The sequence below is a fragment of the Pelobates fuscus genome, chromosome 5 (genome assembly GCF_036172605.1).
Source record: "Pelobates fuscus isolate aPelFus1 chromosome 5, aPelFus1.pri, whole genome shotgun sequence".
Classification (NCBI taxonomy): Eukaryota; Metazoa; Chordata; class Amphibia; order Anura; family Pelobatidae; genus Pelobates; species Pelobates fuscus.
In genome coordinates, this window is record NC_086321.1 from 357023878 (window position 1) to 357051535 (window position 27658).

At 42.8% G+C, this 27658-nt stretch overlaps 1 protein-coding gene across 2 annotated transcripts; it reads left to right on the forward strand.

The window, feature by feature from the left end:
* Nucleotides 1-115: 115 nt before the first annotated feature.
* On the forward strand, nt 116-26857 carry RPN2 (ribophorin II). 2 transcript variants are annotated; one of them, XM_063455982.1, is made up of 18 exons: nt 116-215; nt 10801-10994; nt 13330-13425; nt 13603-13778; nt 16426-16501; nt 17417-17551; nt 17633-17809; nt 18372-18490; nt 18827-18932; nt 20088-20179; nt 20260-20374; nt 21081-21275; nt 21604-21690; nt 22069-22164; nt 23427-23502; nt 24113-24242; nt 24677-24747; nt 26373-26857. In XM_063455982.1, exons 1-17 carry the CDS (start codon nt 206-208, stop codon nt 24726-24728), a joined length of 1932 nt encoding a protein of 643 aa, XP_063312052.1. In that variant the 5' UTR covers nt 116-205; the 3' UTR covers nt 24729-24747; nt 26373-26857. The 2 variants fall into 2 exon arrangements, with proteins under 2 accessions (XP_063312052.1, XP_063312054.1); XM_063455984.1 differs by lacking the exon at nt 24677-24747.
* Nucleotides 26858-27658: the final 801 nt, after the last annotated feature.

Here is a 27658-nt window from a genome sequence, read left to right on the forward strand (position 1 = left end):
TTTTTTTTTTTTTTTTTGTTCCACCATAGATAACCGATTCCACGGTGACGCTGAGTGGGTGCACTCGTGTGAAGGGTGGCTGTGCCGCGCGGCCGTTACTCCGCGTCACCTCCCCCGCGAGAAGCTTTGGCTCCGTCTGGGCCCGCCCACAGGAAGTAGCGGGCAGTCTGTGTCCGTGACGTGGAGAGGGGAGGGATCCAGCAACATGGCGGCGGGTGAGTAGATCGCTTGGCCTGTGGGTAATGAATGGCGGGGAGCGGAGTCTCGGTCACAGTGTCCGCGCTCTGCTCAGTGCGTCATACTGTAACCGCGGGATCAGCCATTACTGCGGTGCCTGATCCCCCCCTGACTCGGTGTTATGGGATTCCATCAAACCCGGCACCCAGGGGCCTGTCACTGTGTAATAGCCACCAAGGGCCCTGTCACTGTCTGTCTGATACTGAGCACCTACCCACCCAGGGGGCCCTGTCACTGTGTAATACCCACCAATGGGGGCTCTGTCACTGTCTGATACTGAGCACCTACCCACCCAGGGGGCCCTGTCACTGTGTAATACCCACCGAGGGGGCTCTGTCACTGTCTGATACTGAGCACCTACCCACCCAGGGGGCCCTGTCACTGTGTAATACCCACCAATGGGGGCTCTGTCACTGTCTGATACTGAGCACCTACCCACCCAGGGGGCCCTGTCACTGTGTAATACCCACCGAGGGGGCTCTGTCACTGTCTGATACTGAGCACCTACCCACCCAGGGGGCTCTGTCACTGTCTGATACTGAGCACCTACCCACCCAGGGGGCTCTGTCACTGTCTGATACTGAGCACCTACCCACCCAGGGGGCCCTGTCACTGTCTAATACTGAGCACCATCCCACCCAGGGGGCCTGTCACTGTGTAATACCCACCGAGGGGGCTCTGTCACTGTCTGATACTGAGCACCTACCCACCCAGGGGGCTCTGTCACTGTCTGATACTGAGCACCTACCCACCCAGGGGGCTCTGTCACTGTCTGATACTGAGCACCTACCCACCCAGGGGGCCCTGTCACTGTCTGATACTGAGCACCTACCCACCCAGGGGGCCCTGTCACTGTGTAATACCCACCCAGGGGGCCCTGTCACTGTGTAATACCCACCCAGGGGGCCCTGTCACTGTGTAATACCCACCCAGGGGGCCCTGTCACTGTGTAATACCCACCGAGGGGGCTCTGTCACTGTCTGATACTGAGCACCTACCCACCCAGGGGGCTCTGTCACTGTCTGATACTGAGCACCTACCCACCCAGGGGGCCCTGTCACTGTCTGATACTGAGCACCTACCCACCCAGGGGGCCCTGTCACTGTGTAATACCCACCCAGGGGGCCCTGTCACTGTGTAATACCCACCCAGGGGGCCCTGTCACTGTGTAATACCCACCCAGGGGGCCCTGTCACTGTGTAATACCCACCCAGGGGGCCCTGTCACTGTGTAATACCCACCCAGGGGGCCCTGTCACTGTGTAATACCCACCCAGGGGGCCCTGTCACTGTGTAATACCCACCCAGGGGGCCCTGTCACTGTGTAATACCCACCCAGGGGGCCCTGTCACTGTGTAATACCCACCCAGGGGGCCCTGTCACTGTGTAATACCCACCCAGGGGGCCCTGTCACTGTGTAATACCCACCCAGGGGGCCCTGTCACTGTGTAATACCCACCCAGGGGGCCCTGTCACTGTGTAATACCCACCCAGGGGGCCCTGTCACTGTGTAATACCCACCCAGGGGGCCCTGTCACTGTGTAATACCCACCCAGGGGGCCCTGTCACTGTGTAATACCCACCCAGGGGGCCCTGTCACTGTGTAATACCCACCCAGGGGGCCCTGTCACTGTCTGATACTGAGCACCTACCCACCCAGGGGGCCCTGTCACTGTGTAATACCCACCCAGGGGGCCCTGTCACTGTCTGATACTGAGCACCTACCCACCCAGGGGGCCCTGTCACTGTCTGATACTGAGCACCTACCCACCCAGGGGGCCCTGTCACTGTCTGATACTGAGCACCTACCCACCCAGGGGGCCCTGTCACTGTCTGATACTGAGCACCTACCCACCCAGGGGGCCCTGTCACTGTATAATACCCACCCAGGGGGCCCTGTCACTGTCTGATACTGAGCACCTACCCACCCAGGGGGCCCTGTCACTGTGTAATACCCACCCAGGGGGCCCTGTCACTGTGTAATACCCACCCAGGGGGCCCTGTCACTGTGTAATACCCACCCAGGGGGCCCTGTCACTGTGTAATACCCACCCAGGGGGCCCTGTCACTGTCTGATACTGAGCACCTACCCACCCAGGGGGCCCTGTCACTGTCTGATACTGAGCACCTACCCACCCAGGGGGCCCTGTCACTGTATAATACCCACCCAGGGGGCCCTGTCACTGTCTGATACTGAGCACCTACCCACCCAGGGGGCTCTGTCACTGTGTAATACCCACCCAGGGGGCCCTGTCACTGTCTACTACACATCACCTATCCACTCAGAGGTATCTGTCATTATATAATAAAGCCCACTTATTTGGTATTACATAGTGACAGATGCCTCTGAGTGGATAGGTGATGTGTAGTAGACAGTGACACAGACCCCTGGGTGGGTAGGTGATGGCTATTATACAGTGACAGAGCCCCCTGTATAGGTAGCTGATGGCTATTATACAGTGACAGAGCCCCCTGTATAGGTAGCTGATGGCTATTATACAGTGACAGAGCCCCCTGTATAGGTAGCTGATGGCTATTATACAGTGACAGAGCCCCCTGTATAGGTAGCTGATGGCTGTTATACAGTGACAGAGCCCCCTGTCTGTATAGGTAGGTGCTGGGTATCAGACAGTGACAGAGCCCCCTGTCTGTATAGGTAGGTGCTGGGTATCAGACAGTGACAGAGCCCCCTGTCTGTATAGGTAGGTGCTGGGTATCAGACAGTGACAGAGCCCACTTATTGGGTGTCATTGTCTACCCACGTGTCTTTCTCACTGTCTACTGCCTCTCAACTCATGGAGCTCTCACAATTCTCATTCTGAAAATGTCATTGGAATAACCTGTATAGGTAGCTGATGGCTATTATACAGTGACAGAGCCCCCTGTATAGGTAGCTGATGGCTATTATACAGTGACAGAGCCCCCTGTATAGGTAGCTGATGGCTATTATACAGTGACAGAGCCCCCTGTATAGGTAGCTGATGGCTATTATACAGTGACAGAGCCCCCTGTATAGGTAGCTGATGGCTATTATACAGTGACAGAGCCCCCTGTATAGGTAGCTGATGGCTGTTATACAGTGACAGAGCCCCCTGTCTGTATAGGTAGGTGCTGGGTATCAGACAGTGACAGAGCCCACTTATTGGGTGTCATTGTCTACCCACGTGTCTTTCTCACTGTCTACTGCCTCTCAACTCATGGAGCTCTCACAATTCTCATTCTGAAAATGTCATTGGAATAAAACTGTTAAGGTTTCTGGTGGCACTTGCTTACTTTTAGGACAGGGGTGGGGAACCTTTTATCTGCCAAGGGCCATTTGGATATTTAAAACATAATTTGCGGGTCATACAAAATTATCAACTTATTTGGTGAAACATTTAATTAACTCACTCCTAACGTCATGGCTAGAACTGCTTCTCTTTGGTGAGAGAGAGAGTGCGCGCGCACTTGGCTCATTGGCTGAGAGCAATCTGGTGATGTGCTCTGCCAATGAGCTAAGCTATAATAAAACAATTCTGACTGCTTACAATGTGGGGGGGAGGCGTGCCAGGGCATTCATGGTACCTTAACCACTACAGCAAGCATATCAAACTCAAAGTCTGTATCGGGCCGCAAAAAAATACTGTAAATTTTCATAGAAACGTAGGTTTATTTTAAAAAGTACAGTATAACCCCCCCCCACCCCAGCATCCCCCTCTACTAAATCCCAGCCTCCTCCTCCTACTAAACCACAGCACCCCCCTCTGCCACCCTGTGACAAATCTGATCCTCCCGCTGACACGCACACACACACTCGCAGGCAGACACGCACACACACACTCGCAGGCAGACACGCACACACACACTCGCAGGCAGACACGCACACACACACTCGCAGGCAGACACGCGCACACACTCTTACACATACTTTTTTTTTTTATTGCTCCTTACCTTATGGAGCTGATGTGGGGCATCTCCCTGAGATCCTTCTGCTCCCTCGCGTGGTTTAGTGATGCAGGGTGCCGGAATATGACATCATATTCTGGCTTCACTTCAGATGACGCGCGCGAGGGAGCAGTGAGGAGCAGGAACACTGAGCTCCCTCGTTGGCTGCCAGCGTCCTGCTTCCTACCTGGCCGGGTAAGTGTTAGCAGAGTAGGCACCTGCAATTTGGGGAAAGCAGGTGCCTACTCTGCTATAACACCAGCATGTACTCGCGGCTCAGCGGGCCGCAAAGATGGTCCTTGTGGGCTGCGAGTTTGCCATGCTTGCACTACAGCCTAATGTAGTTGTCCTGGTGTAACAAGACTGCTGCAACACTTGAAAAAAGCAGTGTTTACATTGCTCCCTTAGGACACCTGTAGTGTCTGTCACTCAGACCACCCCCAGGTGTGCTTCCTATTATGGACTTGCAATTTTTGCAACATTCCGTGTCTTCATGCTCTGCATGGAGATGCATTTGGATTATGCATCTCTATGATGTGGATTGCTGCACATGCAGAATAGACTCAACAATGCTTCTCTATTAGCTAAGAGTGAAGTGTCGAACACGGTGGGGGATTGAAGAAAAGTAAATTGTTGTATAGTATGGGGGGGGGGGTCTAAATGTTAGGGATTTATGCCATATACTACACAGCAGCATATTCTGCTCATACACATGTAGAATTGATAGAACTCACGGAAAATATGGTGAATCGGACACCCCTAGAAGGGACAGATGCCAGAGCAAAGACAGCAAGCAACAAGTGACTCTAGTGAGATGAGGATGTAATTTAAGGTGTATGCAGATTGCGACCTCTGCCATTGTTTAGCTAAGTTTTGACTACCATTTCCAAAAATAAATGTTACTTCTGATAGCAGGAGAAAATATTACTACAATTGCTTATTTAGTGCTGGAACGGTTTCTAGCATTTGTGGACACAACAAACACTAAAGTAATTTTTAAAGGAAATCATTGTAATGTAAGTATGCATCACATTGTATGCCACACATATGTTTAGGCGATCACTGATTGATCAAAATTGTTTAGCTACTTACTGATTGCTGTTGAGCTGAATTGTGGATTCTGATCTGCAAATAGAACAATTCAGAATCATATTTGTTTATTCCTTTTGCTATGAAATAACTACCTGATCTATTCAAGCTCTGGGTGAACAGCACCTCTTTAATTCTCCAAGTTTAGGATGACCTCTTTCCTGTTTACTTTTGGTTTGCTAGTCAGCTCTTCTGGGTGTTTTGAATTCTCTAGAAAATAAAATCTATGCAAATTTTAAATGAATAGTGATATTCTCTTTATTTGATAGTGAAAATGTTCAAACTATGAATTTGATTATGCCATTCTCTATCCCTATTTGGGAATAATATACCCTACACACACTCCATGTGGTAATGAATGCTCTCTGTTTCATTGTCAACCTGCCATTATTAGATATTTTTTGCTAGTTGGTTTCCCATGCCCCTTTCTTTTTGCAAAAGTAAAAAAAAAAAAATAATACTCCCCTGTCACCCCACCTAGTGTGAGATTACAGCAGTGACGTTGGCTCCTGATGCTGAGGAGCAGCGCGAGAAAGATGGTGGCCACCGGACCCCCAGTGGCGATTTTACTGCCTGGGGACTTTGCAAATACTATATATATATATATATATATATATGTGTATTTGCATATTTATTAGACACTACACTTCAACCTAATTCTCTGCGCAAATTTGCAAATACGTGGATCTGCTTTTTTCAGGCTTACCTACAGAAATCTGCACTGTTTGCATACTTAAAGTGCAAGTAGCCAGCGGCAAATGGATAGGAAAAAAAATTTTTTTTCAATGATTTCATATTTTGATTGTGATATATTGAGCCCCTCTGTGGAGTATAAAGTATTTTCTCCTGGTAGTTATTTATTAAAGGGACACTCCACTACCAAAATGGAAAATAAATAAAATAGAAAAGGATTTAGTAGATATACCCTAAATGAAAACTTGCACGAGTTTACCGTATATACTCGAGTATAAGCCGACCCGAATATAAGCCGAGGCCCCTAATTTTACCCCAAAAAACTGGGAAAACTTATTGACTCGAGTATAAGACTAGGGTGGGAAATGCAGCAGCTACTGGTAAATTTCTAAATAAAATTAGATCCTAAAAAAATTATATTAATTGAATATTTATTTAGCGTGTGTGCATGAGTGCAGCGTGTGTGCATGAGTGCAGCGTGTGTGTGTGGGCAATTTTTTTTTTATTATTATTTTAATATTTTTTTATGATTTTTATTATTTTATTTAATTTTTTTTTTTTTATTATTTTAATATGTATTTTGTATTAGTAATATTTATTTATTTTATTTTTTTTCGTCCCCCCTCCCTGCTTTATACATAGCAGGGAGGGGGGCTCCTTCCCTGGTGGTCTAGTGGCATTGGTAGTTCAGTGGGGGGGAGGAGAGGGCTGTCAGAGAGTTTACTTACCGCTCCTGTCAGCTCCCTCCTCTGCGCCGGTCCGTTCAGCACCTCGGTCAGCTCCCAGTGTAAGTCTCGCGAGAGCCGCGGCTCTCACGAGACAGTGGGAGCTGACAGAGGGAGCTGCACAGACTGCGCGGAGGAGGAGGGAGCTGACAGGAGCTGCAGGAGAGTTAAGTAAACTCTCTGACAGCCCCTGTCTGTATTATGGCAATGCAAATTGCCATAATACAGACTATTGACTCGAGTATAAGCCGAGTTGGGGTTTTTCAGCACAAGAATTGTGCTGAAAAACTCTGCTTATATTCGAGTATATACGCTAATTATGCATTTATATCTAAAAACAGCTTGCAAAACGTGCAGTTCTCTTGTCTGCAGCCTTTGCAAGCCCTCCTCTTCTAACTCCGCCCAAACTTTGTGACTTTTCAATCAGACTTCCCAACGCAGCTCAATGAGAAATCTTTGCAAGACAGGTGCTCTGGGCAATTGCTGCCTCTTGAGTTCAGTGCAACTAAGTTAACCGAATCAGGAAGTAACAGGACCTTGTTCCCTGCTTGAAAAGACAGGGAGTGTATCCAGTATAATTAATTAATTAAATCTGCACTTTTTATAAAACAAAAATATAGGACATTTAAGCTTTTCAACAAGCTAATGTGCTTATGGGGTCTGGAGTGTCCCTTTAAAACAACATTAATCAAAGCTTTCTATAGTGATGTTTCCTGAAATTGCCAATTCTGTCTAATGATCACTGTATTTTTGTTATTTAGTCTTCTATTTCAATTGTCCAGTTCTGCCATTAAGTTGCATCGGGTGGAATTTTAGTCTACATTCTCTGTAATTTAGGGGCTCTATTGCAATTTCTGAGCATTGGTAGCTCATGAGAAGCCTGGATGGTTTATATTCGCTAATCATTGTGCATTTGGACTTTGTGAATGACTCTGTGAGCAAAGGAGGTAGTTTGAAGAGTAAGACAACAGACTAGACTGAGAATACTTGAGGGAGAGGGCAGGACAAAAATATTAACTCGCTTATTAAAAAAAAAAAAAAAATGTATTTCTCCACATTACAGAAATTGGGCAGTTCTGATTATCAATAAGTGAGTTATAAACACCTTCTTTTGAGTGATGAACTGTTACAGTTTAATTGCAGCATGTCACTGAGCTCTGTAGCTTGAATTGAACCCACACAATCATTACAAATAATAGGTCTTTATTAAGAGTCCTATTTTACATACTCTTCTGAATAGCATTTAAACCTATAAATATTGACACATCATACCAATTACAGATGAATATCCAACTTCCATCTAAAATAAGGCTTTAAAGAGACACTGATGTATTTTCCAAAATTCGTTAAGTTTCCTCATCCCGTTTGCTCTGCAACTGTTAAAGTTAACTACCGATTACTTGTCTCATTTCCAGCACAAAGGCTTCTCTGCTGCAGCTGCCCTCTCATCATGCCTGCTGATATCTTCTTCCGTAAACTTTTCCAATCCTATGCTTCTCATAGAGAAGCATTGGATTGGAGATATTCGTGCACAGCCAAACACCGCTCCCCTGCAGTCAAATGCTGCTATGAGTAGGCTTTGGTTCCAGAACTGAGGTTCACTCGGCTCTGGAGGTTGAAGTGCCTCTAGTTGCCATCAGGAAAACAGCCACTAGAGGTGTTTTACCCTGCAATATAAACGTTGCAGTTTCTACCGTTTGTTCGTTGAGGTGAAGTAATCTGGGTGACTTTAGTGGTCTCTTAAGGACGTTTTTTTTTTTTTTTAAAGGGACACTATAGTCACCAGTGCAACTACATGTATTCCTGACCCTGTAGTGTTAACACCACCATCTAGCCCCCCCCTCATGCCTCCATAAATATAGTACAAATCTTACTGTATTCAAGCCAGAATCTGTAGATCTGCATGCTGTTTGCCTAAAAAAACAGTCTGCTGACATCATCAGAAGTTGTAGCCTGATCCAATCACAATGCTTTCCCGTAGGATTGGCTGAGACTGACAAGGAGGCAGATCAGGGGCAGAGCCAGCATGATTCAAACACAGCCCTGGCCAATCAGCATCTCCTCATAGAGATGAATTGAATCAATGAATCTTTGAGGAAGGTTCAGTGTCTGCATGCAGATGGAGGAGATACTGAATCACAGGATGCTGTGCACAGTGCTGCCCTGTGCTCTGCTGACAGCAGATCTGAGTGGATGGAGGCATATTATGCCTCTAATTCCGAAGTCCCTCTGGTTCACTGTGAGTGACTGCAACTTGAGGTGTTCCTAGCTTTCAATGTAAACACTGTATTTTCTCAGAAAATACAGTGTTTACATGAGGAAGGCTGCAGGGAGCTATAGTTCTCACCTGAACAACCTCATTAAGCTGAAGTTGTTCAGGTGACTATAGTGTCCCTTTAAGCCCACCTGTGCCATTATAGAGAGAATCTGAACCATTTGCACTACAGACTTATCCCACCCAAAAGGGCAGTCCAGATCCAAAATGCTGTCACACAGAAACTGGACACTCTGCTTGATAAATACCACTATTGAGTTCAAACCTTGCTGAGCTAGTTTGTCCAAAAGGCAAATTGTTCATGAAAAGCTGAGATACTATGGTTTGTGTTTCTGTCGGTCAGAGGGATAAAAGGATCTTCCCTGACAGGTTTGCATAGGCTGCAAAGCAGCAAGTTGACTCTGTACGCGTCCAGGACCCAGTGGTTCAGTGTGCTGTATGTTTGTGCTAGGGGACCCCTGAAGCTGTCACTGCAGAAGACCTGTTATACCAATGTCTCCGAATCTTGCTCTTCAGTTAGTCCCCCACTCCACCCATACCAATTGCATAATGGACAGATCCCACAAACAAGGACCGTTTAGTAACTAAATATTAACAAAGATGATTGTTTCTGCCTTCTTTGGGCTTCATCGGTGAGGTGTAGCTTGTCATCATCTAAGCACAGTGAGCCAGTAAAGTGAACATTTGTATTTCCCTTTTGATGTTGGTAGACCTTGTGAAAATACACGTCAGAGCACAATGTATGAGAGCACTGATAATCAGCAGTTAACTCCAATTAATTTGCACTTCAATTTGTCCCCACTAAAATTTAAGCTCATGACGACAGAGAACATAAAACATTTACAAAGGAGACTGAAGTCCTTACTGCAAGAAATATACACTAACCCCAGATGTTCAGTCTGGCCTGCTGTGTACGTGTAATGTAGGAGATGGGAGAACTGTCACCCAAAATAACTGAGATGTCTTTACACCCACACACCTTATTTCACTACACCGTTTTGTTTGAGATTAGCTGGAGGTTGAGTGAGGCCAGATGGGAGGTGAACCAGTCATAGTAAGTTGTGTACCACTATTAAAATTCAACATGGAATCTGGTGAGACTTTCTTGGTGTCATCGACAGCAATACCTACTAATTAATAATCAACGACATCTACTGGTACATTACCCTAGCACCAACAATATATGTGGTAGAGAAATTGGCAACTCATAGGGCCCTAACCCTTCACCCCAATACGCAATAGGTAAATTAAGAGCACCCCTTTGCTTGTTTTTGGACGGAAAGGAACATGCTAAGATTGCATTTTCGTTTTACAAAGGGATCCTAGTGATTTTTTGTTTTTTTTTCTTGAGCCAGAAGGCTGTACGATTTTACTTTCTTGCAAACCACAGGACAGGTTTAAGGACATTCCAGGCACCATAGCAACCTACACTCGGCCATGGAGATCTACTGTCTCCCAGAACTTATTTGCTTATTACAGTTGTTTTAAATACTGACACCTCTGCCCATTCATGTATCTGTGTGGTGTGTGCATGCTATGAAAACCCATGTTCCCATACATGCTACGTGCAAGGACCCAGCTGCAAAGTTTAGGTTGTCAGGTTATAGCTCTGTTCACAAAACTGTCAATGAAGCGGTGTGTAAATCAATAACAGCTGTTGTGCTGATTCCAGAGTGAGGATATTTTCCATCAAACCTATGTGATATATTGAAATATTGTTAAGTGCAGTACTATTTGAACCATAAACTACTGCTAAGTTTATAGGACAAGTTGAGACATCATTAAACGTAATTGGTTTGCTTTGCATTAGTTACGCAGACTATTGTAATAAAACACAATATTTCTTTTTTCTTTTCAGTTCGACATCTGGTTTTCATCTGGGCTTTCACACTCTTAGCCAGTACCCTAGCCTTGTCCCCCAGTCACTACCTGAGCCGAGATGATGTGGAGCGGCTAAAGAATTTCTTGGAACGTCCCGTAACAGACCTGGAATCTGCTTACTACTATGTTGTAGGGTTTTACCATCTTGGTGCCAGTGTGCTCGATGAACAGGTAAGCTAGCTTTCTATTGAATACGAGTATGGGAGGTTGTAATTTTAGTGAACTGTAGGTGCTGCACATCTTATTCCTGTAAAACTTCAAACCTAATATTAGGGATATCTTTAAATGGAGACTAATCACTATCTCACTTTATTTGAACAGTAAACCTTTCATTTAGTTTAAAAAAAAAAAACATTTATTTTTTTTTTGGTGGGGAGGGAGGGGGTATTGTTGAAGAATGAACGTTTCCTCCAAGTCAACTTTTTAACCTGGCTGCTTGACTTGCATTGATACTGTGTTATAAGAATGCATTGCACTTGCACACATTGCTGTTATATAGAGTGTCACTGAAGCAGTCTTTATGCTTCATGCGTAGCTACCGGGTTAAGTGAGCAATATCAATACTGTTTAACTTGAAGATTGCCACTTACATGAAGGCAAACTCACTGCCAGGACCTCCCTAACACAAGCTCTTATTCTAGTCTCCACTAGGTGGAGCTGTAATTCCTTTTATGCTTCTACGTAGAGCACTTTGTTTTGTTCTAAACTAATACCAGAATTATTTTAAGTCCTGCTCTCTGTTCCTTTTTAGAAGCATAACAAGAATGATATGAGGCTTAAAGGCTCACTATAGGGTCACGAACACGCATGTATTCCTGACCCTATAGTGCTAAACCCTCCATTTAGGTGGCTTGCCTTCTATAAAAGTATAAAACTCGCCTTATTTCCAGTGCCGCGCGGGTCTGCTGGCGCTGGCTCCGCCCCCTTTGAGACACTATCAAAATGGCCGATTTTTTGCCAATCCAATGCATTGGATTGGCTAAAATTGGCACAGGGGCAGGGCCCAATGCCTTTTTGGCCAATCAGGATGCTGAATGGCAGGGCTGCTTACTGTGCAGCCCTGAGCCAGGAAGCCCCTCCAGTGGCCATCTAAGGAGTGGCCACTTGGAGGTGTCCCTAGGGGCAATGTAAATACTACCTTTTCTCTGAAAAGGCAGTGTTTACGTGAAAATGCCTGAAGGGAGCATTTAACATTAATGCTGTAGTTCTGGTGACTATAGTGTCCCTTTAAAGGATCACTATAGGGTCACGAACACATATGTATTCCTGACCCTATAGTGCTAAATTTAGCTGGCTTGCTCCCCTTATTTCTAGCGCTACGCGGGTCTGCCAGTGCTGGCTCCGCCCCCTTTGAGACATAATCGAAATGGTTGATTTTTGGCCAATCCAATGCTTTCCCATAGGGAAAGCATTGGATTGGCTAAAATCGGCACAGGGGCGGTGGCCAAATGCCGTTTTGGCCAATCAGGACCTCCTCATAGAGATGCATTGAATCAATGCATCTCTATGAGGAAAATTCTGCGTCTCCATGCAGAGCGTGGGGACGCTGAACGGCAGGGCTGCTTACTGTGCAGCCTTCAGTGGCCATCTAAGGAGTAGCCACTTGGAGGTGTCCCTAGGGGCAATGTAAACACTGCTCTCTGAAAAGGCAATGTTTACATGAAAATGTCTGAAGGGAGCGATTATACTCACCAGAACAACTACATTAAGCTGTAGTTGTTTTGGTGACTATAGTGTCCCTTTAATGTGATCCATTTTAGGTTTCAGAAGAACTTGATGGGTGTGTTGTTGTGTGTGGGTTTTTAACAAAAAAATTTTATTATTGCAATCTACTTATGTGACTGATGTACAGACTATCTCATTCTACGCTATTTAGGAGATACACTACCATGCATTTGTGTGCCTTAACAAATACAGCTAGGGAAAAGCTATGTGCCATGGGAGTATGGCACATAAATTGCCTCACTGGTCCTTCATCGCTCATTGGAGCAGGCCAGAGAGATCTGAGATGACTCTCAGATATTTTTTTTCCTGTAAGACTTGTGGCAATCTCCCCTTAAAGTAAACTGATGATTTAGTATTTTCTTAATTGTGTAATGCACAAATTTTTTTGGATTATACTCTAGAGCAGCATGTCTGTGTCTTTTATCATATTTCAGTTTCCAGCTACCACTTTGTATAGCATTAGGTCCTTCACTTCAGATTGAGATTGTCCGATAATGTATTAATTGAATTTGTATATTGTAAAAAAAAAATTGCAGGCTAATGTGTAAAATATTTATTTTACTGAGTTATGGCTCTCTGGTTCTGCTGTGTAAACTCATGGCAGCTTCCATATATAAATAGATGTATAGTCCTTATAGTTGGATAAACTCTCTGCACTGTGTTTAAGACAAGTTATGTTCTGTAATTCCGCCATGAACTGTTTGCATGAAGATGCATGTTAAAACCACAGCAACAAATAGGCACTTTGTGACCTAGCCTATCTATGATTTCTCTTTCCTAGACTGCGTGTGATTTCATCCGCTCGAAGGTGGATCATGGTAGTGTGGATTCACTATTTTATGCTGCCCAGTCCAGCCAAGCCTTGTCCAACTGCGAGGTGAGTGAGATTAACTGGAATCCTATCTGGTGGTTTACTCTGTCATAGTTAGAAAATACTGTAGGGACTTCCCAACCGGCCAATATATTGTAGGTAATCATGCCTTTGTTTAAAAGTAGATTATTCTTTTTCTCTTTTTTTTTTTTTTTTAAGTCTCTACTATATCTGTCCCTATAGGTGACAATCTCCAATGAAACCAGAGACTTGTTGCTTGGAGCAGTAAGTGAGGACTCCACGGTCAATCAGATCTATCATGCAGTGGGAGCCCTCAATGGCTTTGGTCTTCCACTGGCCTCCCAGGAAGTAGTTGGGGCCCTCACCACTCGGCTCAGCAAGGAGGAGAATGTGCTTGCGTAAGTTTCAGTATTTGTAACACTATTGTGTGAGCGTGGTTTGTATTAGTGATTGCGTTCACCATGGACTTCAACCTAATGTGCTGCTGTGTGCTTTTTAAGAGCCCTTACAAACTTTGTGTGACCTAAAAAAGTACACTCTAAAATATCTTGTGGGCACCTAGACCACTTCAGCTCAATGAAATGGTCTGGGTGCCAGGTCCCCCTAGTTTTAAACCTGCAGCTGAAAACATAGCAGTTTTAGAGAAACTGCTATGTTTACACTGCAGGGTTAATCCAGCCTCTAGTGGCCGTCTCCCTGACAGCCACTAGAGGCCGCTTCCGCGATTTACACAGAGTAAATAGCACTTATTTGACGCTGGACGTTCTCACGGTGTCCAGTGTCAAAAAAGATCCCCATAGAAAAGCATTGAGTAATGCTTTCCTATGGGCGAGTTTAAAGCGGGCGCGCCCCTGGCCGCGCATTCGGCTCCACTCGGAATCTGACGTCGATGGAGGAGGAGAGGTCACCAGTGCCGAGAGAGCCTGGCGCTGGATTAACCATTTATTCGCTGCGGAACAGAGCTCTAGTCACCTAAACGGTGACATGGGCTCTATAGTGTTAGGAATACATATTTGTATTCCTAACGCTATAGTGTTCCTCTAAATACCAACTCTAATGCACCCTGTGTCAATGCTTCCATTGTTTTGTACGACTTTAAATGTTTATAGCGATGATCCCTGAAGTCAAGTGATCTTGACCAGGAATACCAGACGGGTAATATGTAAATATATTAAAACATTGTTAATTGTGTAAATAGGGAAGGTATTGCTGCTGGATGTATACAGATATTTTATAATGGTTCCTGGGCTAAGACATGTAGATGGTAATGTTGTGGAAGCCTTAGAAGAGTGCAACTTGCTCTGTAACGCTACATTTGGCTTGGGAATATAACACTGAGCCCCGCGATACTGCAAATATTTCATAGCTGCCATGCAGCCGCATAACAAAATATACCTTAGAAATATGGCTGCCGCAGTTGGATATGAGTGCATCTGAATGCCCCCACAAGTCGCATCCGACAAACTTCTACCATGTACAGACACTGCTGTTATTCTGCTTTATAGTGCCCAGAATTCTGACAAGGCTCTGAAATTATGCAACGTATAACCTTTTAATATGCATATTTATTGGAGATTTTAAATTTGTTGTCCTACTTATCTGAGGTTTGACTGGTCGTCCACATGTTTGTGGATGACTGAGTTAATTGCTGCTTCTTGCCAGACCTTGACTACATAAATGCAGTTAAATATAGGTTCTCCGGACTTCGAATATTCTTCTATTTAACTTCAGGCATTTTCCATCTAATATGATAATTTCATAGCACCTTCCTCTCCTTTTTATAATAATGTTATTTTCTAAAATGGACCTGATTAAATCGGCAATTTAGTAGTCATTGTGCAGCCTGCAAGACATGTGACCTTTAGCTCATTAATTCACAGTAATTTTATTTTCCTCAATGTATAACTTGAAGAACTTTGTATTTTAAATCAAACAGGTTGAATGTTTTTTCTGGATAGCAGCACAAAGTGGGTTTTTGTTAGGACCTTATAGGCAGGTACTAATGAAAGGGTTCTCTGTGAATGCTGTTGGGTCCGTATGTATCACCACATAGCCCTTTATCAGTTTTGCATTAGAGATTATAATCCATTAACCATTTTTTATTTGTCCTCAAGGAGCCAAAATTCCAAGATCTAGAAATGCATGCTCTAATCAGCATTTTTGTTTCATTTGTAAACTTTGTAGCGTTATTGGTTAAGATACAATTCCAAGATGGACACGTTTACAATGAATACGATCATATTTTTAAAAAAAACACTTTATTGCAGCCAAATGTATTCTGTCTTTCTTAGAAGAAAATATGAACCTGTCTTAAACTGATTTGTGTGAATAAAGTTTTTAGTGACTCTGCTAATGACTAAAGCCAAGTCAGTGCCTCTTTAGACTGGTGTGAGGTCATTTTCATGGAGAGAACTGTGCTGGGGCAAGACTCCCAACAGCTGATGGTGTACAAATACCTGTGACAAGTTAATGTGACTCACTTTACATGCAAGGCTCCTTTATACATTTAATGAGTATTTCTAATCTCCATATAAATGGGGAAGCTAAACAACATGTTTAATTCTGAGTAAGAATGCAGATGCAGTATACAAGACCCCTTTTAAACATGCATTGTAGAGCTAATTGCTGTGTCCCAAGTGACAGTATGAAACTGTCATACCTATAATTCCTTAACTTGTAGTAATCCCATATGGGCAGGTCTGTCATCCTATCGTTGTGCGATGTGACAATGCCGGGTCTCTCTCCGCTTCCCCAGGGAGACCCTTTCCATTATGATGGAAATGAGGCTGTCAGATGAATATAGGAAAATTTACCTTTTGGGCTGGGATTCTTCCCACATAAGAGGTACATGTGGTCCTTTTAAGGGAGTGATTGGTAAGATGAGGCATCTTGTGTATGGAAATACATTCTACATAATGGAGCTATTGAGAGAGACAATAGTTTTGTGATTAATGTGCCAGTCCTTTTGTTCTGGGGATTCTGCTTTGTTTGATAACCCCTTCATTGCCAGTAACGGGATATACCTTCACACATCTGTCTCTGCAGAACCATCGAAGCACTGCTGACCGCATCACTTCTGTCCCAGCAAGCAGACATGCGGGGGATCGTGGAAGAGATAGAGGTTGGTAGACTCCTACCGTCCCTTATAATATTCATATATACATTATTGAAGGGGGGTGCATGACACCTAGGTAACTTAGCAGCTAAGCTTTTCACTCACTATAGTTCAAAGAAAAAACAGATCATATGTGCTTATTTCACCCTGTGCCTCTCCCAACTTCCTTTTTCGTGTCAGCTGTAAAACCTCAGGCCTTGTTTGATGACTTTTGTTAATCTCCCATGTGTGTTTTCAAGGCCTTCAATTGGCCTTTGAACCAATACTAAAAAGCCAATCCATAATTCTATCATTCTTTAAGGATACTCCCATGAGCATTAAAATGTCAATTCTAATATTCTAGCATTTTGCTTGCATTCCATCATCAGTTAAGGCAAACTAGCATAAGTAAAGAAAAATCACTTTTTCCCAATGGACGAAAACCTTTTCGCTGTCTTCCCATGTATGTGCCAGGGTGCAGTGGACTGCCGGCCATATTTTAGCACAGAGATTTGCAGGTTTCAACTTTTTACAGTGATATAGAAGGCATGCAGAAACCTGACTGCTGGAAATGCTGCTAAGACTTCAGATTTATCACCTGTCATGCATCAATTTCTCTGTGCACTCTTGCTAACCTACAGGAGGATTGTTTAATATGCCCTTTACATCCACTTGCAGAATTTGTTTACATTTCCAATACTTCGATGCAGCTGTTTAAGAATAGCACGTTAAATTTGTCCCTATAATGTGAGAAAATAGTGTAAAACAATGGTATATTTCTAACATATTGTTACAGTACCTAAATAATGTAAGTGCTTTTTTAAAATTAAATTTTTCTTCATTTTATACTTTTGCTTGAAGCCCCAATCCCCATTTTATTTCCTTATTTATTTTTTTATAGTCTTGTAATGTTTAAGAATGACTTCCCCCTCCTTTACTCAGGATTTGGTGGCACGTCTTGATGATTTGGGTGGTCAGTACCTACAGTTTGAAGAAGGGCTGGAAGCCACTGCTCTCTTTGTGGCTGCTACATACAGACTTTCTGACCATGTTGGCGTGGAGCCTGCACTGAAAGAGGTGAGTAGATCTTTCTACTAGTACCATTTCTCAATGTTCTTTTCAGAACCACCTTAATCTAATTCATCTCCTTTCTTCCAGGAACAAATCGTCCAGTTAATGAATGCTATCTTCAGCCGAAAGAACTTTGAATCCCACTCAGAAGCATTCAGTGTGGCATTGGCAGCTTCTGCTCTATCACACAACCGCTACCACATCCCTCTTGTTGTGATACCCGACGGTCCTGCTGCTGTATCCCATAAACAACCCCTCCTACGAGTAAGTGTACTGAAAGGAACTAACATTTTGAGATTGTGCTTGTGGTATGTTTTAGAGCAAAGTGTGTATTGTAATAGGGAATATAGGCAAGGATTTGTTCAATGGTTACTGAGTGACGGGATAACTAGGGCAAAGTCCTGCATGGGAGCATGTTTACGCACTTTCATTCTAGGAGTCGAATCTGGCCTCCTAGGACACTTGTCGTCCTAGAGTGGCAAAGGAGGGAACACATGTGCTAATTACGAAAAGCTAATTAAATCTGTCAGCGTGCATTGTGTGCGGACAATGGACATATTTTTTTGTGCTGAATTGACATTTGACAGTCTAGAACAGAGTTCTGGTCTACCAAAGTCACATGTGATAGGGGTGCAAATATTTCCTTATGTGCAGTGCTTGAAGCAGAAATGCCATCATGGCCCCTTCTAAAGGCAGTGGTGATCATGATGTTTTGAGTAACCCTTTAAGTTGTGGGAACTACTACTAATATTATGATGTCTAAGAGGGCAATTTGTGTCCTCCATCTACCGGTTGTGCCCTAAGCCTGCCTTTTCTCTAACTACAGCTGCGGGTTACAAATGTCCTATCTCAGTCTCTGACTGAAGCCAAAGTGAAAGTCAATTATGCCAAATCATCCAGCACCAAAGCCACAGTCCTTCAACAGACCACCTTCTCTGCATCTGGGTAAGGAAGGCAAGAATGTGTCTCTGTATTACCAATGCATGTTACTACATTTTAACCAATCTCTCCACTTTCCCTGGCGCTCAATCTCAAAGTCACATTCCTAATGTTGTTAGGTTTTCAAATCGAAATGAAGCAGAAGTGGATGCAAAGTAAACTTCCCTTTCACTAAACAGGCTGTTTAAATGAACCTGTTTACCTTTTAGATCACCTACACCTTCTCACTGGCTTTCTCATGGTTTAGTCCGTTTCTTTCATTCCTATATCCCCCACCCTGTCTATTGCTATGTCTCTGCTTTGTGTGGCTTCTCGTCTAATCCCTTTCTTTCCTTTCCACAGTGACGCCTTTGAACTAAACTTCATGGAGACCAAACCTGCCAGTGGTTATTATGACTTTTCAATTAGTGTGGAGGGAGACAGCCGCTACCTGGCAAGCCAAGTGGAGGTGAGTGGCCATTACCTAGGGCAGGTCAATTGCTGCTTCTCCTAAAATGTAGTTGCGCCTGCCGGGTGCCATAGTCTTATGTTGGACAGAGAACTGCTGCTGCTGCTTGCTCTAACCTGTCCCAGCCCCTTGTCTGACATAAACAATTAATCTGTCAGGTCACGCAATCATGCTTCAGGATATCATTTTAGAGAGCTTTCCAAACCCCAAATCATTTGATACGTACTACGCTAATTGCACTAATGACCCACTTGGACTGCTAGTGTGTAATTGGAGGACACGGCAAGTGATAAGACTGCTCCGTCCCTTGTCAAATATCTGAGGCTCTTGATATGACAGCTAGATGAGCGAACTAGCAGTAGAAATAGTTGAGTTAGATTGTGTAGAGCCACAGGATGTCTTCTACAGATTTAAATGTGTGAATATTAAATGAAGTGGAACTTGGTATATAAATGTTTTTTTTAGAAATATTACGCAGATTAATTGTTAAAAGAAAGCTGATTCAATTTTGTGGTTTATTTTTTTGTTTAAAAAAAATACATTATTATAAATGTTTATTGATTTTAAATTGTAGTTCTAAACAGAAAGGAAAAAATTTGCAGGCTCCTGGGGACCCTGAGAAAAAACAAAGGACATCGCCCTGGAACTACAGTCACCCAACAACTTTAGTGAGATTAAATGGTTATAGTTTCCATAGTGCTCCTTCATTCAGCTTAATGCACCGCATAATAACCCCAAACCCCTCTAATCTTTCTCTTCATGAAGTTTTGGATTAAGTGCTTCTTTATTAGAAGCATTGGATTTGCAGAGCTTGATGAATGCTTCAAGTCTGTCCTAAATTCTCAGCGCTTCTCTGTGAGAGACACTGGATTGGACCAGTGATAATCAGTCCTGTTATTACCATGGGTGGAAGGAGGAACAGTTGCTCCAGAGAAAATGTCATGGTGTTGGATTACAGTAAAGTTTAAAAGTACACTTGAAAGATGTATTCCGAACACTGACTTCCTTAGCTTATCCGATTCCAGCGCTAGGTCACAGTCCGCCTCAAAATTGAGTTGAGTATTGGGGAGCTTATAGAAAGCAAGTCTACTTAGGCCCTGTCCCCAAAGAGGCTTTTTGTATAAAATGTATGAATGTTTTTCTCCTCTCTCACAGCTCAAAGTGAAAGTATCCACAGAGGTTGGAATAGGAAATGTTGACCTCTCCATTGTAGACAAAGACCAAAGTATGTCTCCAAAGACTGCCAGGTAAAGAATCCAGTATTAATGATGTGTCTATGGGGACACAGGGTCAAGAGACAGAATTTTGACAGTTTCCTTTTCTGCAGGGTAGTGTACCCCTCTAAAGCTAAAGGATCCTTCACTGCTGATAGCCACCAGAATTTTGCCTTGTCCTTCCAGCTCACAGATGTGAACACAGGGGCTACTCTCACACCACACCAGGTACTAAATCCGGGTATATTCTGTGTCTTTAAGCATTCTTATGTTTTAGAACTCCTCAGTATTGAAGTTACTCCCCCACTGTCTAGTCCTTAAATCGAATCTCCAGTGTCAATATTAAACTTTTTATGAACTGGGGCTCTTCTCAGTGTCCAGTAACTGCCTCTGTCTGTCAAAATTATGAGGAATTTACACTTATCATTATCAGTGTCTGAGAACATTGGCTTATTGCAGGCATGTTAGCCCGGTACTTTCCGCTAGTCTGTCGTCCGGGTTTGACCAAATTGACACTGATTATACATTAGTGCTAATTTCGCATTATCAATGCTTCAGATTTATGTCAAATTGCTCGTAATGAGGATGTCCAGTATCAGGCGACCGAAAGTCTCCTAAAAAGCAGGAAGTGCCTCTCGTGGCTGTCTTAACCCTGCAATGTAATTATTGCAGTTTCTCAGAAATTGTAATAATTAACATTGCAGCTTTATGGGGACACGGTCACTACACCCAAACCAGCTCAATGCGATGAAGTGATCTGGGTGCCTATAGTGTCCTTTTATTTGTAGCTAATTTTGCCCATTGAATATGAAGTAATATATACCTGGTTCCTTGAGTATTCCTCTTATTTCTTTTCTGTATAGTAGATAATTTTGTGATATGACACTGGACTCTTTGTGTTGCTACATGTTTCTTTTCCTTAACATCCCCACAGACCTTTGTCCGACTGCACAACCCGAAGACCGGACAGGAAGTTGTATTTGTAGCTGAGCCAGACAGTAAGAACATCTATAGGTTTGAGCTTGATCCATCTGAGAGGAAGTCTGAGTTCGACTCTGCATCGGGAACATACACACTCTACCTGATCATTGGAGATGCCACCCTGGAGAACCCCATCTTGTGGAACATAGTATGTCTGCTTAAATGTTCTGTTGGTGATATAGTTTGGGAAGGCTTATCCTTGAGTTAATCATTATGTGTGGATTTTATGAGCAAGTTATAGTTTGAAGTTGGTGAGTACACAATGCAGGCTGTGTCCATGTATGGAGCACTTGTGGTGTTTGTATAAGCTCAAGGGGCTCCTTTACTGTATTTATCCTGTATAACTGTGCACTCTTGGTGTCTCTGCAGAGCACATGGGACTTGTTTTAATTTTAAGAAAACTGTTTAGTTTTGTAAAAAAAAATTTCAATGAGAGATGGCTGGCATGAGATTTTAATTTTGTCTCCTTTTTTCAGGCTGATTTGGTCATTAAGTTCCCTGAAGAGGACATTCCAACTCCGATCCAGTCCAAAAACCTGTTTACCCCCAAGCAAGATATTCAGGTGGGTATGCTAATGCATAAGGACAAAGAGCAACAGAAGTGACGAGAAGGCCCTAGATATAAAAAATAAACCCTCTAGAAACCTAGGTCAGTATTTAACAGCCTCTTCCAGTGTGCTAAAGGTTTGCTGTTGCCTTGCCCTTCTTAGTCTTATGTTAAGATATGGAGCTATACATAGTAGGCAAAGCATCCACAGCATCGCGTTAAATGGTGGGGAGTTTTGTGGGAACTTCAAATTCATGCATTATAAAAGCACTTTTTTTAAATTAAATTGTAGGGGTTGATGTCACCATTGCCTGTAGGATCTTTTGAGTTAAATTAATGGATTCTGTGTGTAATGTCCACTCAAGTTAATCTATGCTCTCTATTTTCTTTCCAGCATTTATTCAGAGAGCCTGAGAAAAGACCTCCTAATGTTGTATCCACAACCTTCACTGCGCTAGTCCTTTCTCCTCTGCTGCTGCTATTCATCCTTGTGAGTGATATATTGCTAAACCGTTTGGGGGGGGAAAAAGGGCCGTAACTTTAACCCTTGTTACAGGCCTCATTCATTCTTGCTGTTGCAGTAACTTTTTCTTATCAGGCTTAGTCCCTGTCAGAGGGAGTGCAGATCATGGGTGGGCTTTGATCCAATATCTTAAAGGGACCCTAGTCACCAGAAGCACTGCAGCTTAATGCGGTTGTTTGTGTATCTATAGCCTGTCCCTGCAGGCTTTTTAATGTAAACACTGCCTTTTCAGAGAAAAACTGTGTTTACATTGCTGCTTAGTAACACCTCTGCATGGAGATGCTCTACGCTCCTTATAGAGATGCATTGATTCATGCATCTCTTTAAGGAGTTGCGTACTGGCGCAGCATTTTGCCACGCATGTGCAATAGCATCTTGGATTGGCTGAGCTTGGTGATCTCCAACAAGGATGTGGGGGCCAGACACGGCGAGACTGAGAAAAGGTGAGCAAAATAAATTTTCTCTGCAATCTGAAAGTGTCCGACACTGACTTTTTGTCTTGATATTTACCTGTTATTGGACACAGCACTTTAATTTAAATATAAGAAGACGTTTTATCAGAAGAATAGATTTTACTATAAAAAAAAAAAAAGTAACTTCTCTCGCCTATCGATTTAATTAATTGACTTCCAGAATGGTCTATGGCTCGTTACGTATACTTAGGATTTAGTGGCCGGTGAGAATAGAACCTACTTGTAGGCTGCTCTCTGTCACAAAAAAGAGAACATGTAGTTGCAGTTTTATATATTTATTTAACTATTTTATTTGCTTTCCTGGTTGCCTCTTTCACTTTATTGGAGGTATATAGGAACATAAAATATCCATACCTAACTTATGTTAACCTTCTTTTTCTTTTATCAATTTTCTTAATGATACAATTAAATCAAATAAATGATCTCGTAGCAGTTTCAAAAGTGATTATGATTTTCAGCACCAAATATACCATCCAACTAAGTAGAGCTCTCCACTTCTTTGGATTATGGTTTAGGAATAGTCACAGATGTCACCCGGTTCTGACACCCAAGGAGTTGGCAATGAAGCCAGTGTCTTGCTGGCCAATTTCTTGGGAGATGGAGGGGGGGGGGTGACAAAGAAATTGTCTAATTCACGAACATTGACTATTGGCATACCAGATTTTTAATAAATTGGGGGGGAAATCAATAAAAACAATAAATATCAGAACAGTAGTCACTTTATATTGCTTTCTAATGGATATTTTCTTTCCACAGTGGATAAAAGTGGGCGTAAATATCTCCAACTTCAGCTTCTCTCCCAGCACCCTTATCTTTCACCTGGGACATGCAGGTATGTGCAGTAATCCCCTCTGTAAATCTGGGAAGGTGTACAGGTCAAAACTGATATTGATGTGGAACTATGCAGTGCACACATTCTCTTGGGGATCCTTATATCCTTTCGTACCTATATACACCCTAGCTGGATGGAGCCGCAATCCTTTCTGGTCTAGTCTGTGGCACCAAGATTACCTATTTTGTTGATTTACATGGTCGTAAATATATAAACTTTGTGTGTTTATATGTGGTGAAAGCATTCAGTACACACAGCAAGAAAGTGAAGTCTTTGCTTCTTCACATTAGGCTGTTGGGAAACCAGGCAGTGGATGGGTATATAGATTGCATGAGGTCTCCTCGTGGGGACCTATTGTAATGCCATCTCCAAGGTGGTAGGCAGCTAAAGGTATTAGTGTTAAAACATAAACAAGTGTTTTTGTGCTGGTGTAAGTGTAATTTCAGTGTTTGAGTTTGTTGTGCTAATCACTTACAGAGCTGTGCTTAGACCCTTCTGGTGTGTGTGTGTTTGATTTTTAAATATTCTTGTGAGATCAGGTTAGCTTACTGTACTTGAGTGTTTGCTGGCTTCATAAATCCATTATCACATGCCTTTGTATGCCTTACAGCTATGTTGGGCCTGATGTACGTGTATTGGACACAACTGGACATGTTTCAGACCCTGAAGTACTTGGCGATTTTGGGGACAATCACCTTCCTGGCAGGAAACCGCATGCTTGCTCAAAAAGCAGTCAAAAGGTAATCAATTTTAGAGTCTCTTACAGGTATCTGTCCCACTGTGTGTATAAAACTAAAATGCTAGCTTTATCCTCTCCCCACTGAGTTAATGACTGTAACAATAGGTAATCCAAGGATGGAGCACACTGCAGCTTTACACTGGCCAGCACTCGATGTACGTAGGCCGAGGATTGTGCAAGTTGTAGTTCATCAACACTTACAGGGCTACAGTCTCCCTCACACTGGAGATCACCGATGTCCTTTAAAATTGTATTAATTAATTTTTAGATGAGCATATACCTTCAAAATATTTCATAGAAATTCCTCTCTTAGAATACTCTTGTTCATGTGGAGTGTCTTTATTCTGACTCCACTCCACATCTCCCTTGCTTTTATCTTGAGCTTTCTCACTTCCTCCTTCCTGCCTTTTCTTTCTCCTACCTTTTTCAACTCAGGACTGCAGCTGAGCAGAGCAGTAGGCTGGCAAAGTATAGAACTCTTCGGTAATCGTGGGGCAATCCATGAAGTAAGGCTGCCTTTTCAAACCTGCTTTATTCGATAACCATTCTTCAAACCTACTTGCTTGCATGCCTTTTAATACGTCCTACCATCAAATTGACTGCAATGTTCACCATCTTCCATCTGAGTGCTTCTCCGTATACTCTACAGCCATTAACCATTTGAGCGCTTGAGATTGTGTTTTGTGTGTGTGTCTCTAACACTTGTAACATTAGCTGAAACTTAAAGATAACTACTGTCTTAATCTTCTGGCACATGGAAGGCCAGTTTAGCAATGCAAAGAGGAATGTATTCGGCAGACTTAGAATTTTAAAGAATTACAACATTTGGGCCAAATAGCCTGATTGGAAAAATAACTTTTTTTTTTTTTAGAATGGCTCACAATGTGCAATCCCTCTGTTCTTGGAAATACCTGATATTGGTTAATAACCCCTGAACTGGATACCCTAATTCTGAGCCATTTCCCATTATCCCTCCCTGGGAAAGTAGCGGCTTACTATAATACCTTGCCTACTAACCGTACATCGGTATATTTTCCAACGCATGCTTTTTTCAGGCACAATTGAACGACTGAGTGTTAACACAACTGTCTGAAACTTTCTGATGAACATGAAAAATCTGTATGTCTTGCATTCCTACAACCTTCTAGATTCTAATTTCACTAGAATGCACTGTTGTACAATCTTTTCTATCGTTTATGCAGATTATAGAGTCCCTACATTTTATAAAGTAACTGACTTGATATAAAGCTAACATGGTTGCAGTTTTTTTATTATCACGATTCCTGTAATTGAAGTGTCAGACTTTTTTTTTTCTTCCCAAGCAGTCCTGTCCATTTTAAAAAGAAAAGCAGCAATGTGTCTGAACAGTAAATACAAATAATAGCCCTTTCATGCTTCACCTGACACTGCATTCTCCTAGTTTTACCAGTTTCTAGTTTAATAACTAGCCAAAAAAAAAAAGTTTTATGGATAGACCTTATTTTGCCAAGTGTCTTCAGTCATTTCTTAATTTTCTTAATTTCTTAATTTCTTAATTTTCTGTAGCGATAGGTGAAAATGCAAAGTTTAGGCATCCAGTTTCCCTGGAAATATTTTTCAGTACTTTGGGCAGTATCTTTGGGCAGAGCAAACTGAACGGTATGGTCATATTTTAATATGCTAAACAAGGCACGGGAATCAAGCATTTATTAATGGAGAGCTTTTCAACGGACCACAAAAATGCAGTGCAAAACCAGATGAATCTCTATAAAAACTTCAGAAAATGAAAGTTCAGTCGCATATCTATCCTGTGGCATGTCTTTACCCAGTGATTTTTCTGCATAAAGACAAGTTAAGAAGTCTCTTGTTAGTTCATTAAAAAAAATCTCTTAGGAGTTAATCTGATCTGAACTACCAGAAACAAAATATGTATAGATTTGCACATAACTATTGAAGCTAACCTCACAGCACCACCTTTCCAGTATGTACAGCTTGATTTGTGACCACATGTAAAATCACCCTCCCCTGAGCTGGATTTATGGCCAGTTTTCTTTTTGCATGAATGCTATGAGGCTAGGAATTATTAGAACTGTAAAATGTTTTACATGCATCCTTTATCTGTCTTTCCCCCCCCCCCCCCCCTCTTTCTTAGGACGGAGAAATGAGTCTGGACCATAAAATGAAGATGATATGAAGATGCCAGCCTTCATACGTGCATTTGTGAAAGTTCAAACTGCAGTCTTGTTTGTTTTTTGGGTTGTTTTGTTAGTTTTTTTTTTTAGTTTTTTTTTTTTTATTTGTATTTTTTATTTTATTTTTTTGGCCCAAATGAAGTTTTCTGCCCTGATTGTTCAGTGACCACTCCCATACACATGGCCATCTCTCCTTTCCAGCAAAATCACAACGGAGTTAATGGCCGACATACATGGACATCTCATACTGTGCCAGACAAGGTTGTGATTCGGCGGTGTCACCATGGCAACCTTGTTCCTTTACAGGCAGTCATATGGGTGCGAGGCGTATCGGGATCACTTTTTTTTTTTTTTTTTGTGGGATGAGAAGGGTTTTGGATGTCAGGGGAATAAAGGACTTTGTACAATTATTCTCCTGAAAATAAAATGGAAGGTTGGAGGGTAATGGTGTATTGTGTACTATTTATTTAAACTTTAGCTATTCCTAAAGGATGATTGTTATCAATCAATGGATTAAAGAGTTCAGGATGACCCTTAAAAAAATGTTTTTATAACTTTCTGTGAACTAGCTAAAGCCATAAAAAGGGAATTTGTGAGCATAGTAAAACATTCAATATATAATTTATTAAGGCCAGGTGAAGCAATGTCCATGAGGAAAGAAGTAGAGCATGCTTCGGAATGCCCAGCTGTTTACACTAGGGAGCGCATATTTAAATTAATAGGATGGGTTACATGGTACACAGTGGACTTATGGTTTATATTGATACATATCAAATGTTCTATAGCGAATAGAAGCTCAAAATTCAGCGCTGGTGAATTTCATGGACTCTTCAGGCTTGCAGTAGCCAGTAACATTAAAAGAAACACTCTAAGGGCCATAACAAGTACAATGCCCTGTAGTGGTTATGGTGCCAGGGGTACCCTGGTGCCCTGCCATGGAAGTAGTCACACAGTTTGACTTCAAAACCAAGGTCCACTGGATGCAATACCCTGCCTCTCTACAGACAGAAGCTTCTGCTAGGAACTTCCATTAGCTCTTCTAAACGAAGACATCTGCAGTACAAGGCTAGCTCATTGGTTGTCAGCAGATCGCTGTCTGTGCCTAGCCTTGCACAGCCAGGCTTGGTCCAGGAAAGAACTTCCAGCAGCTGATAGGGAGGGAGCGGCACCCAACAGAGCCCTGGTAAGAAGTCCAACTATTAACACATGGTTTGACTGCTTACGTTAGAGAATGCTGGGACCCTCC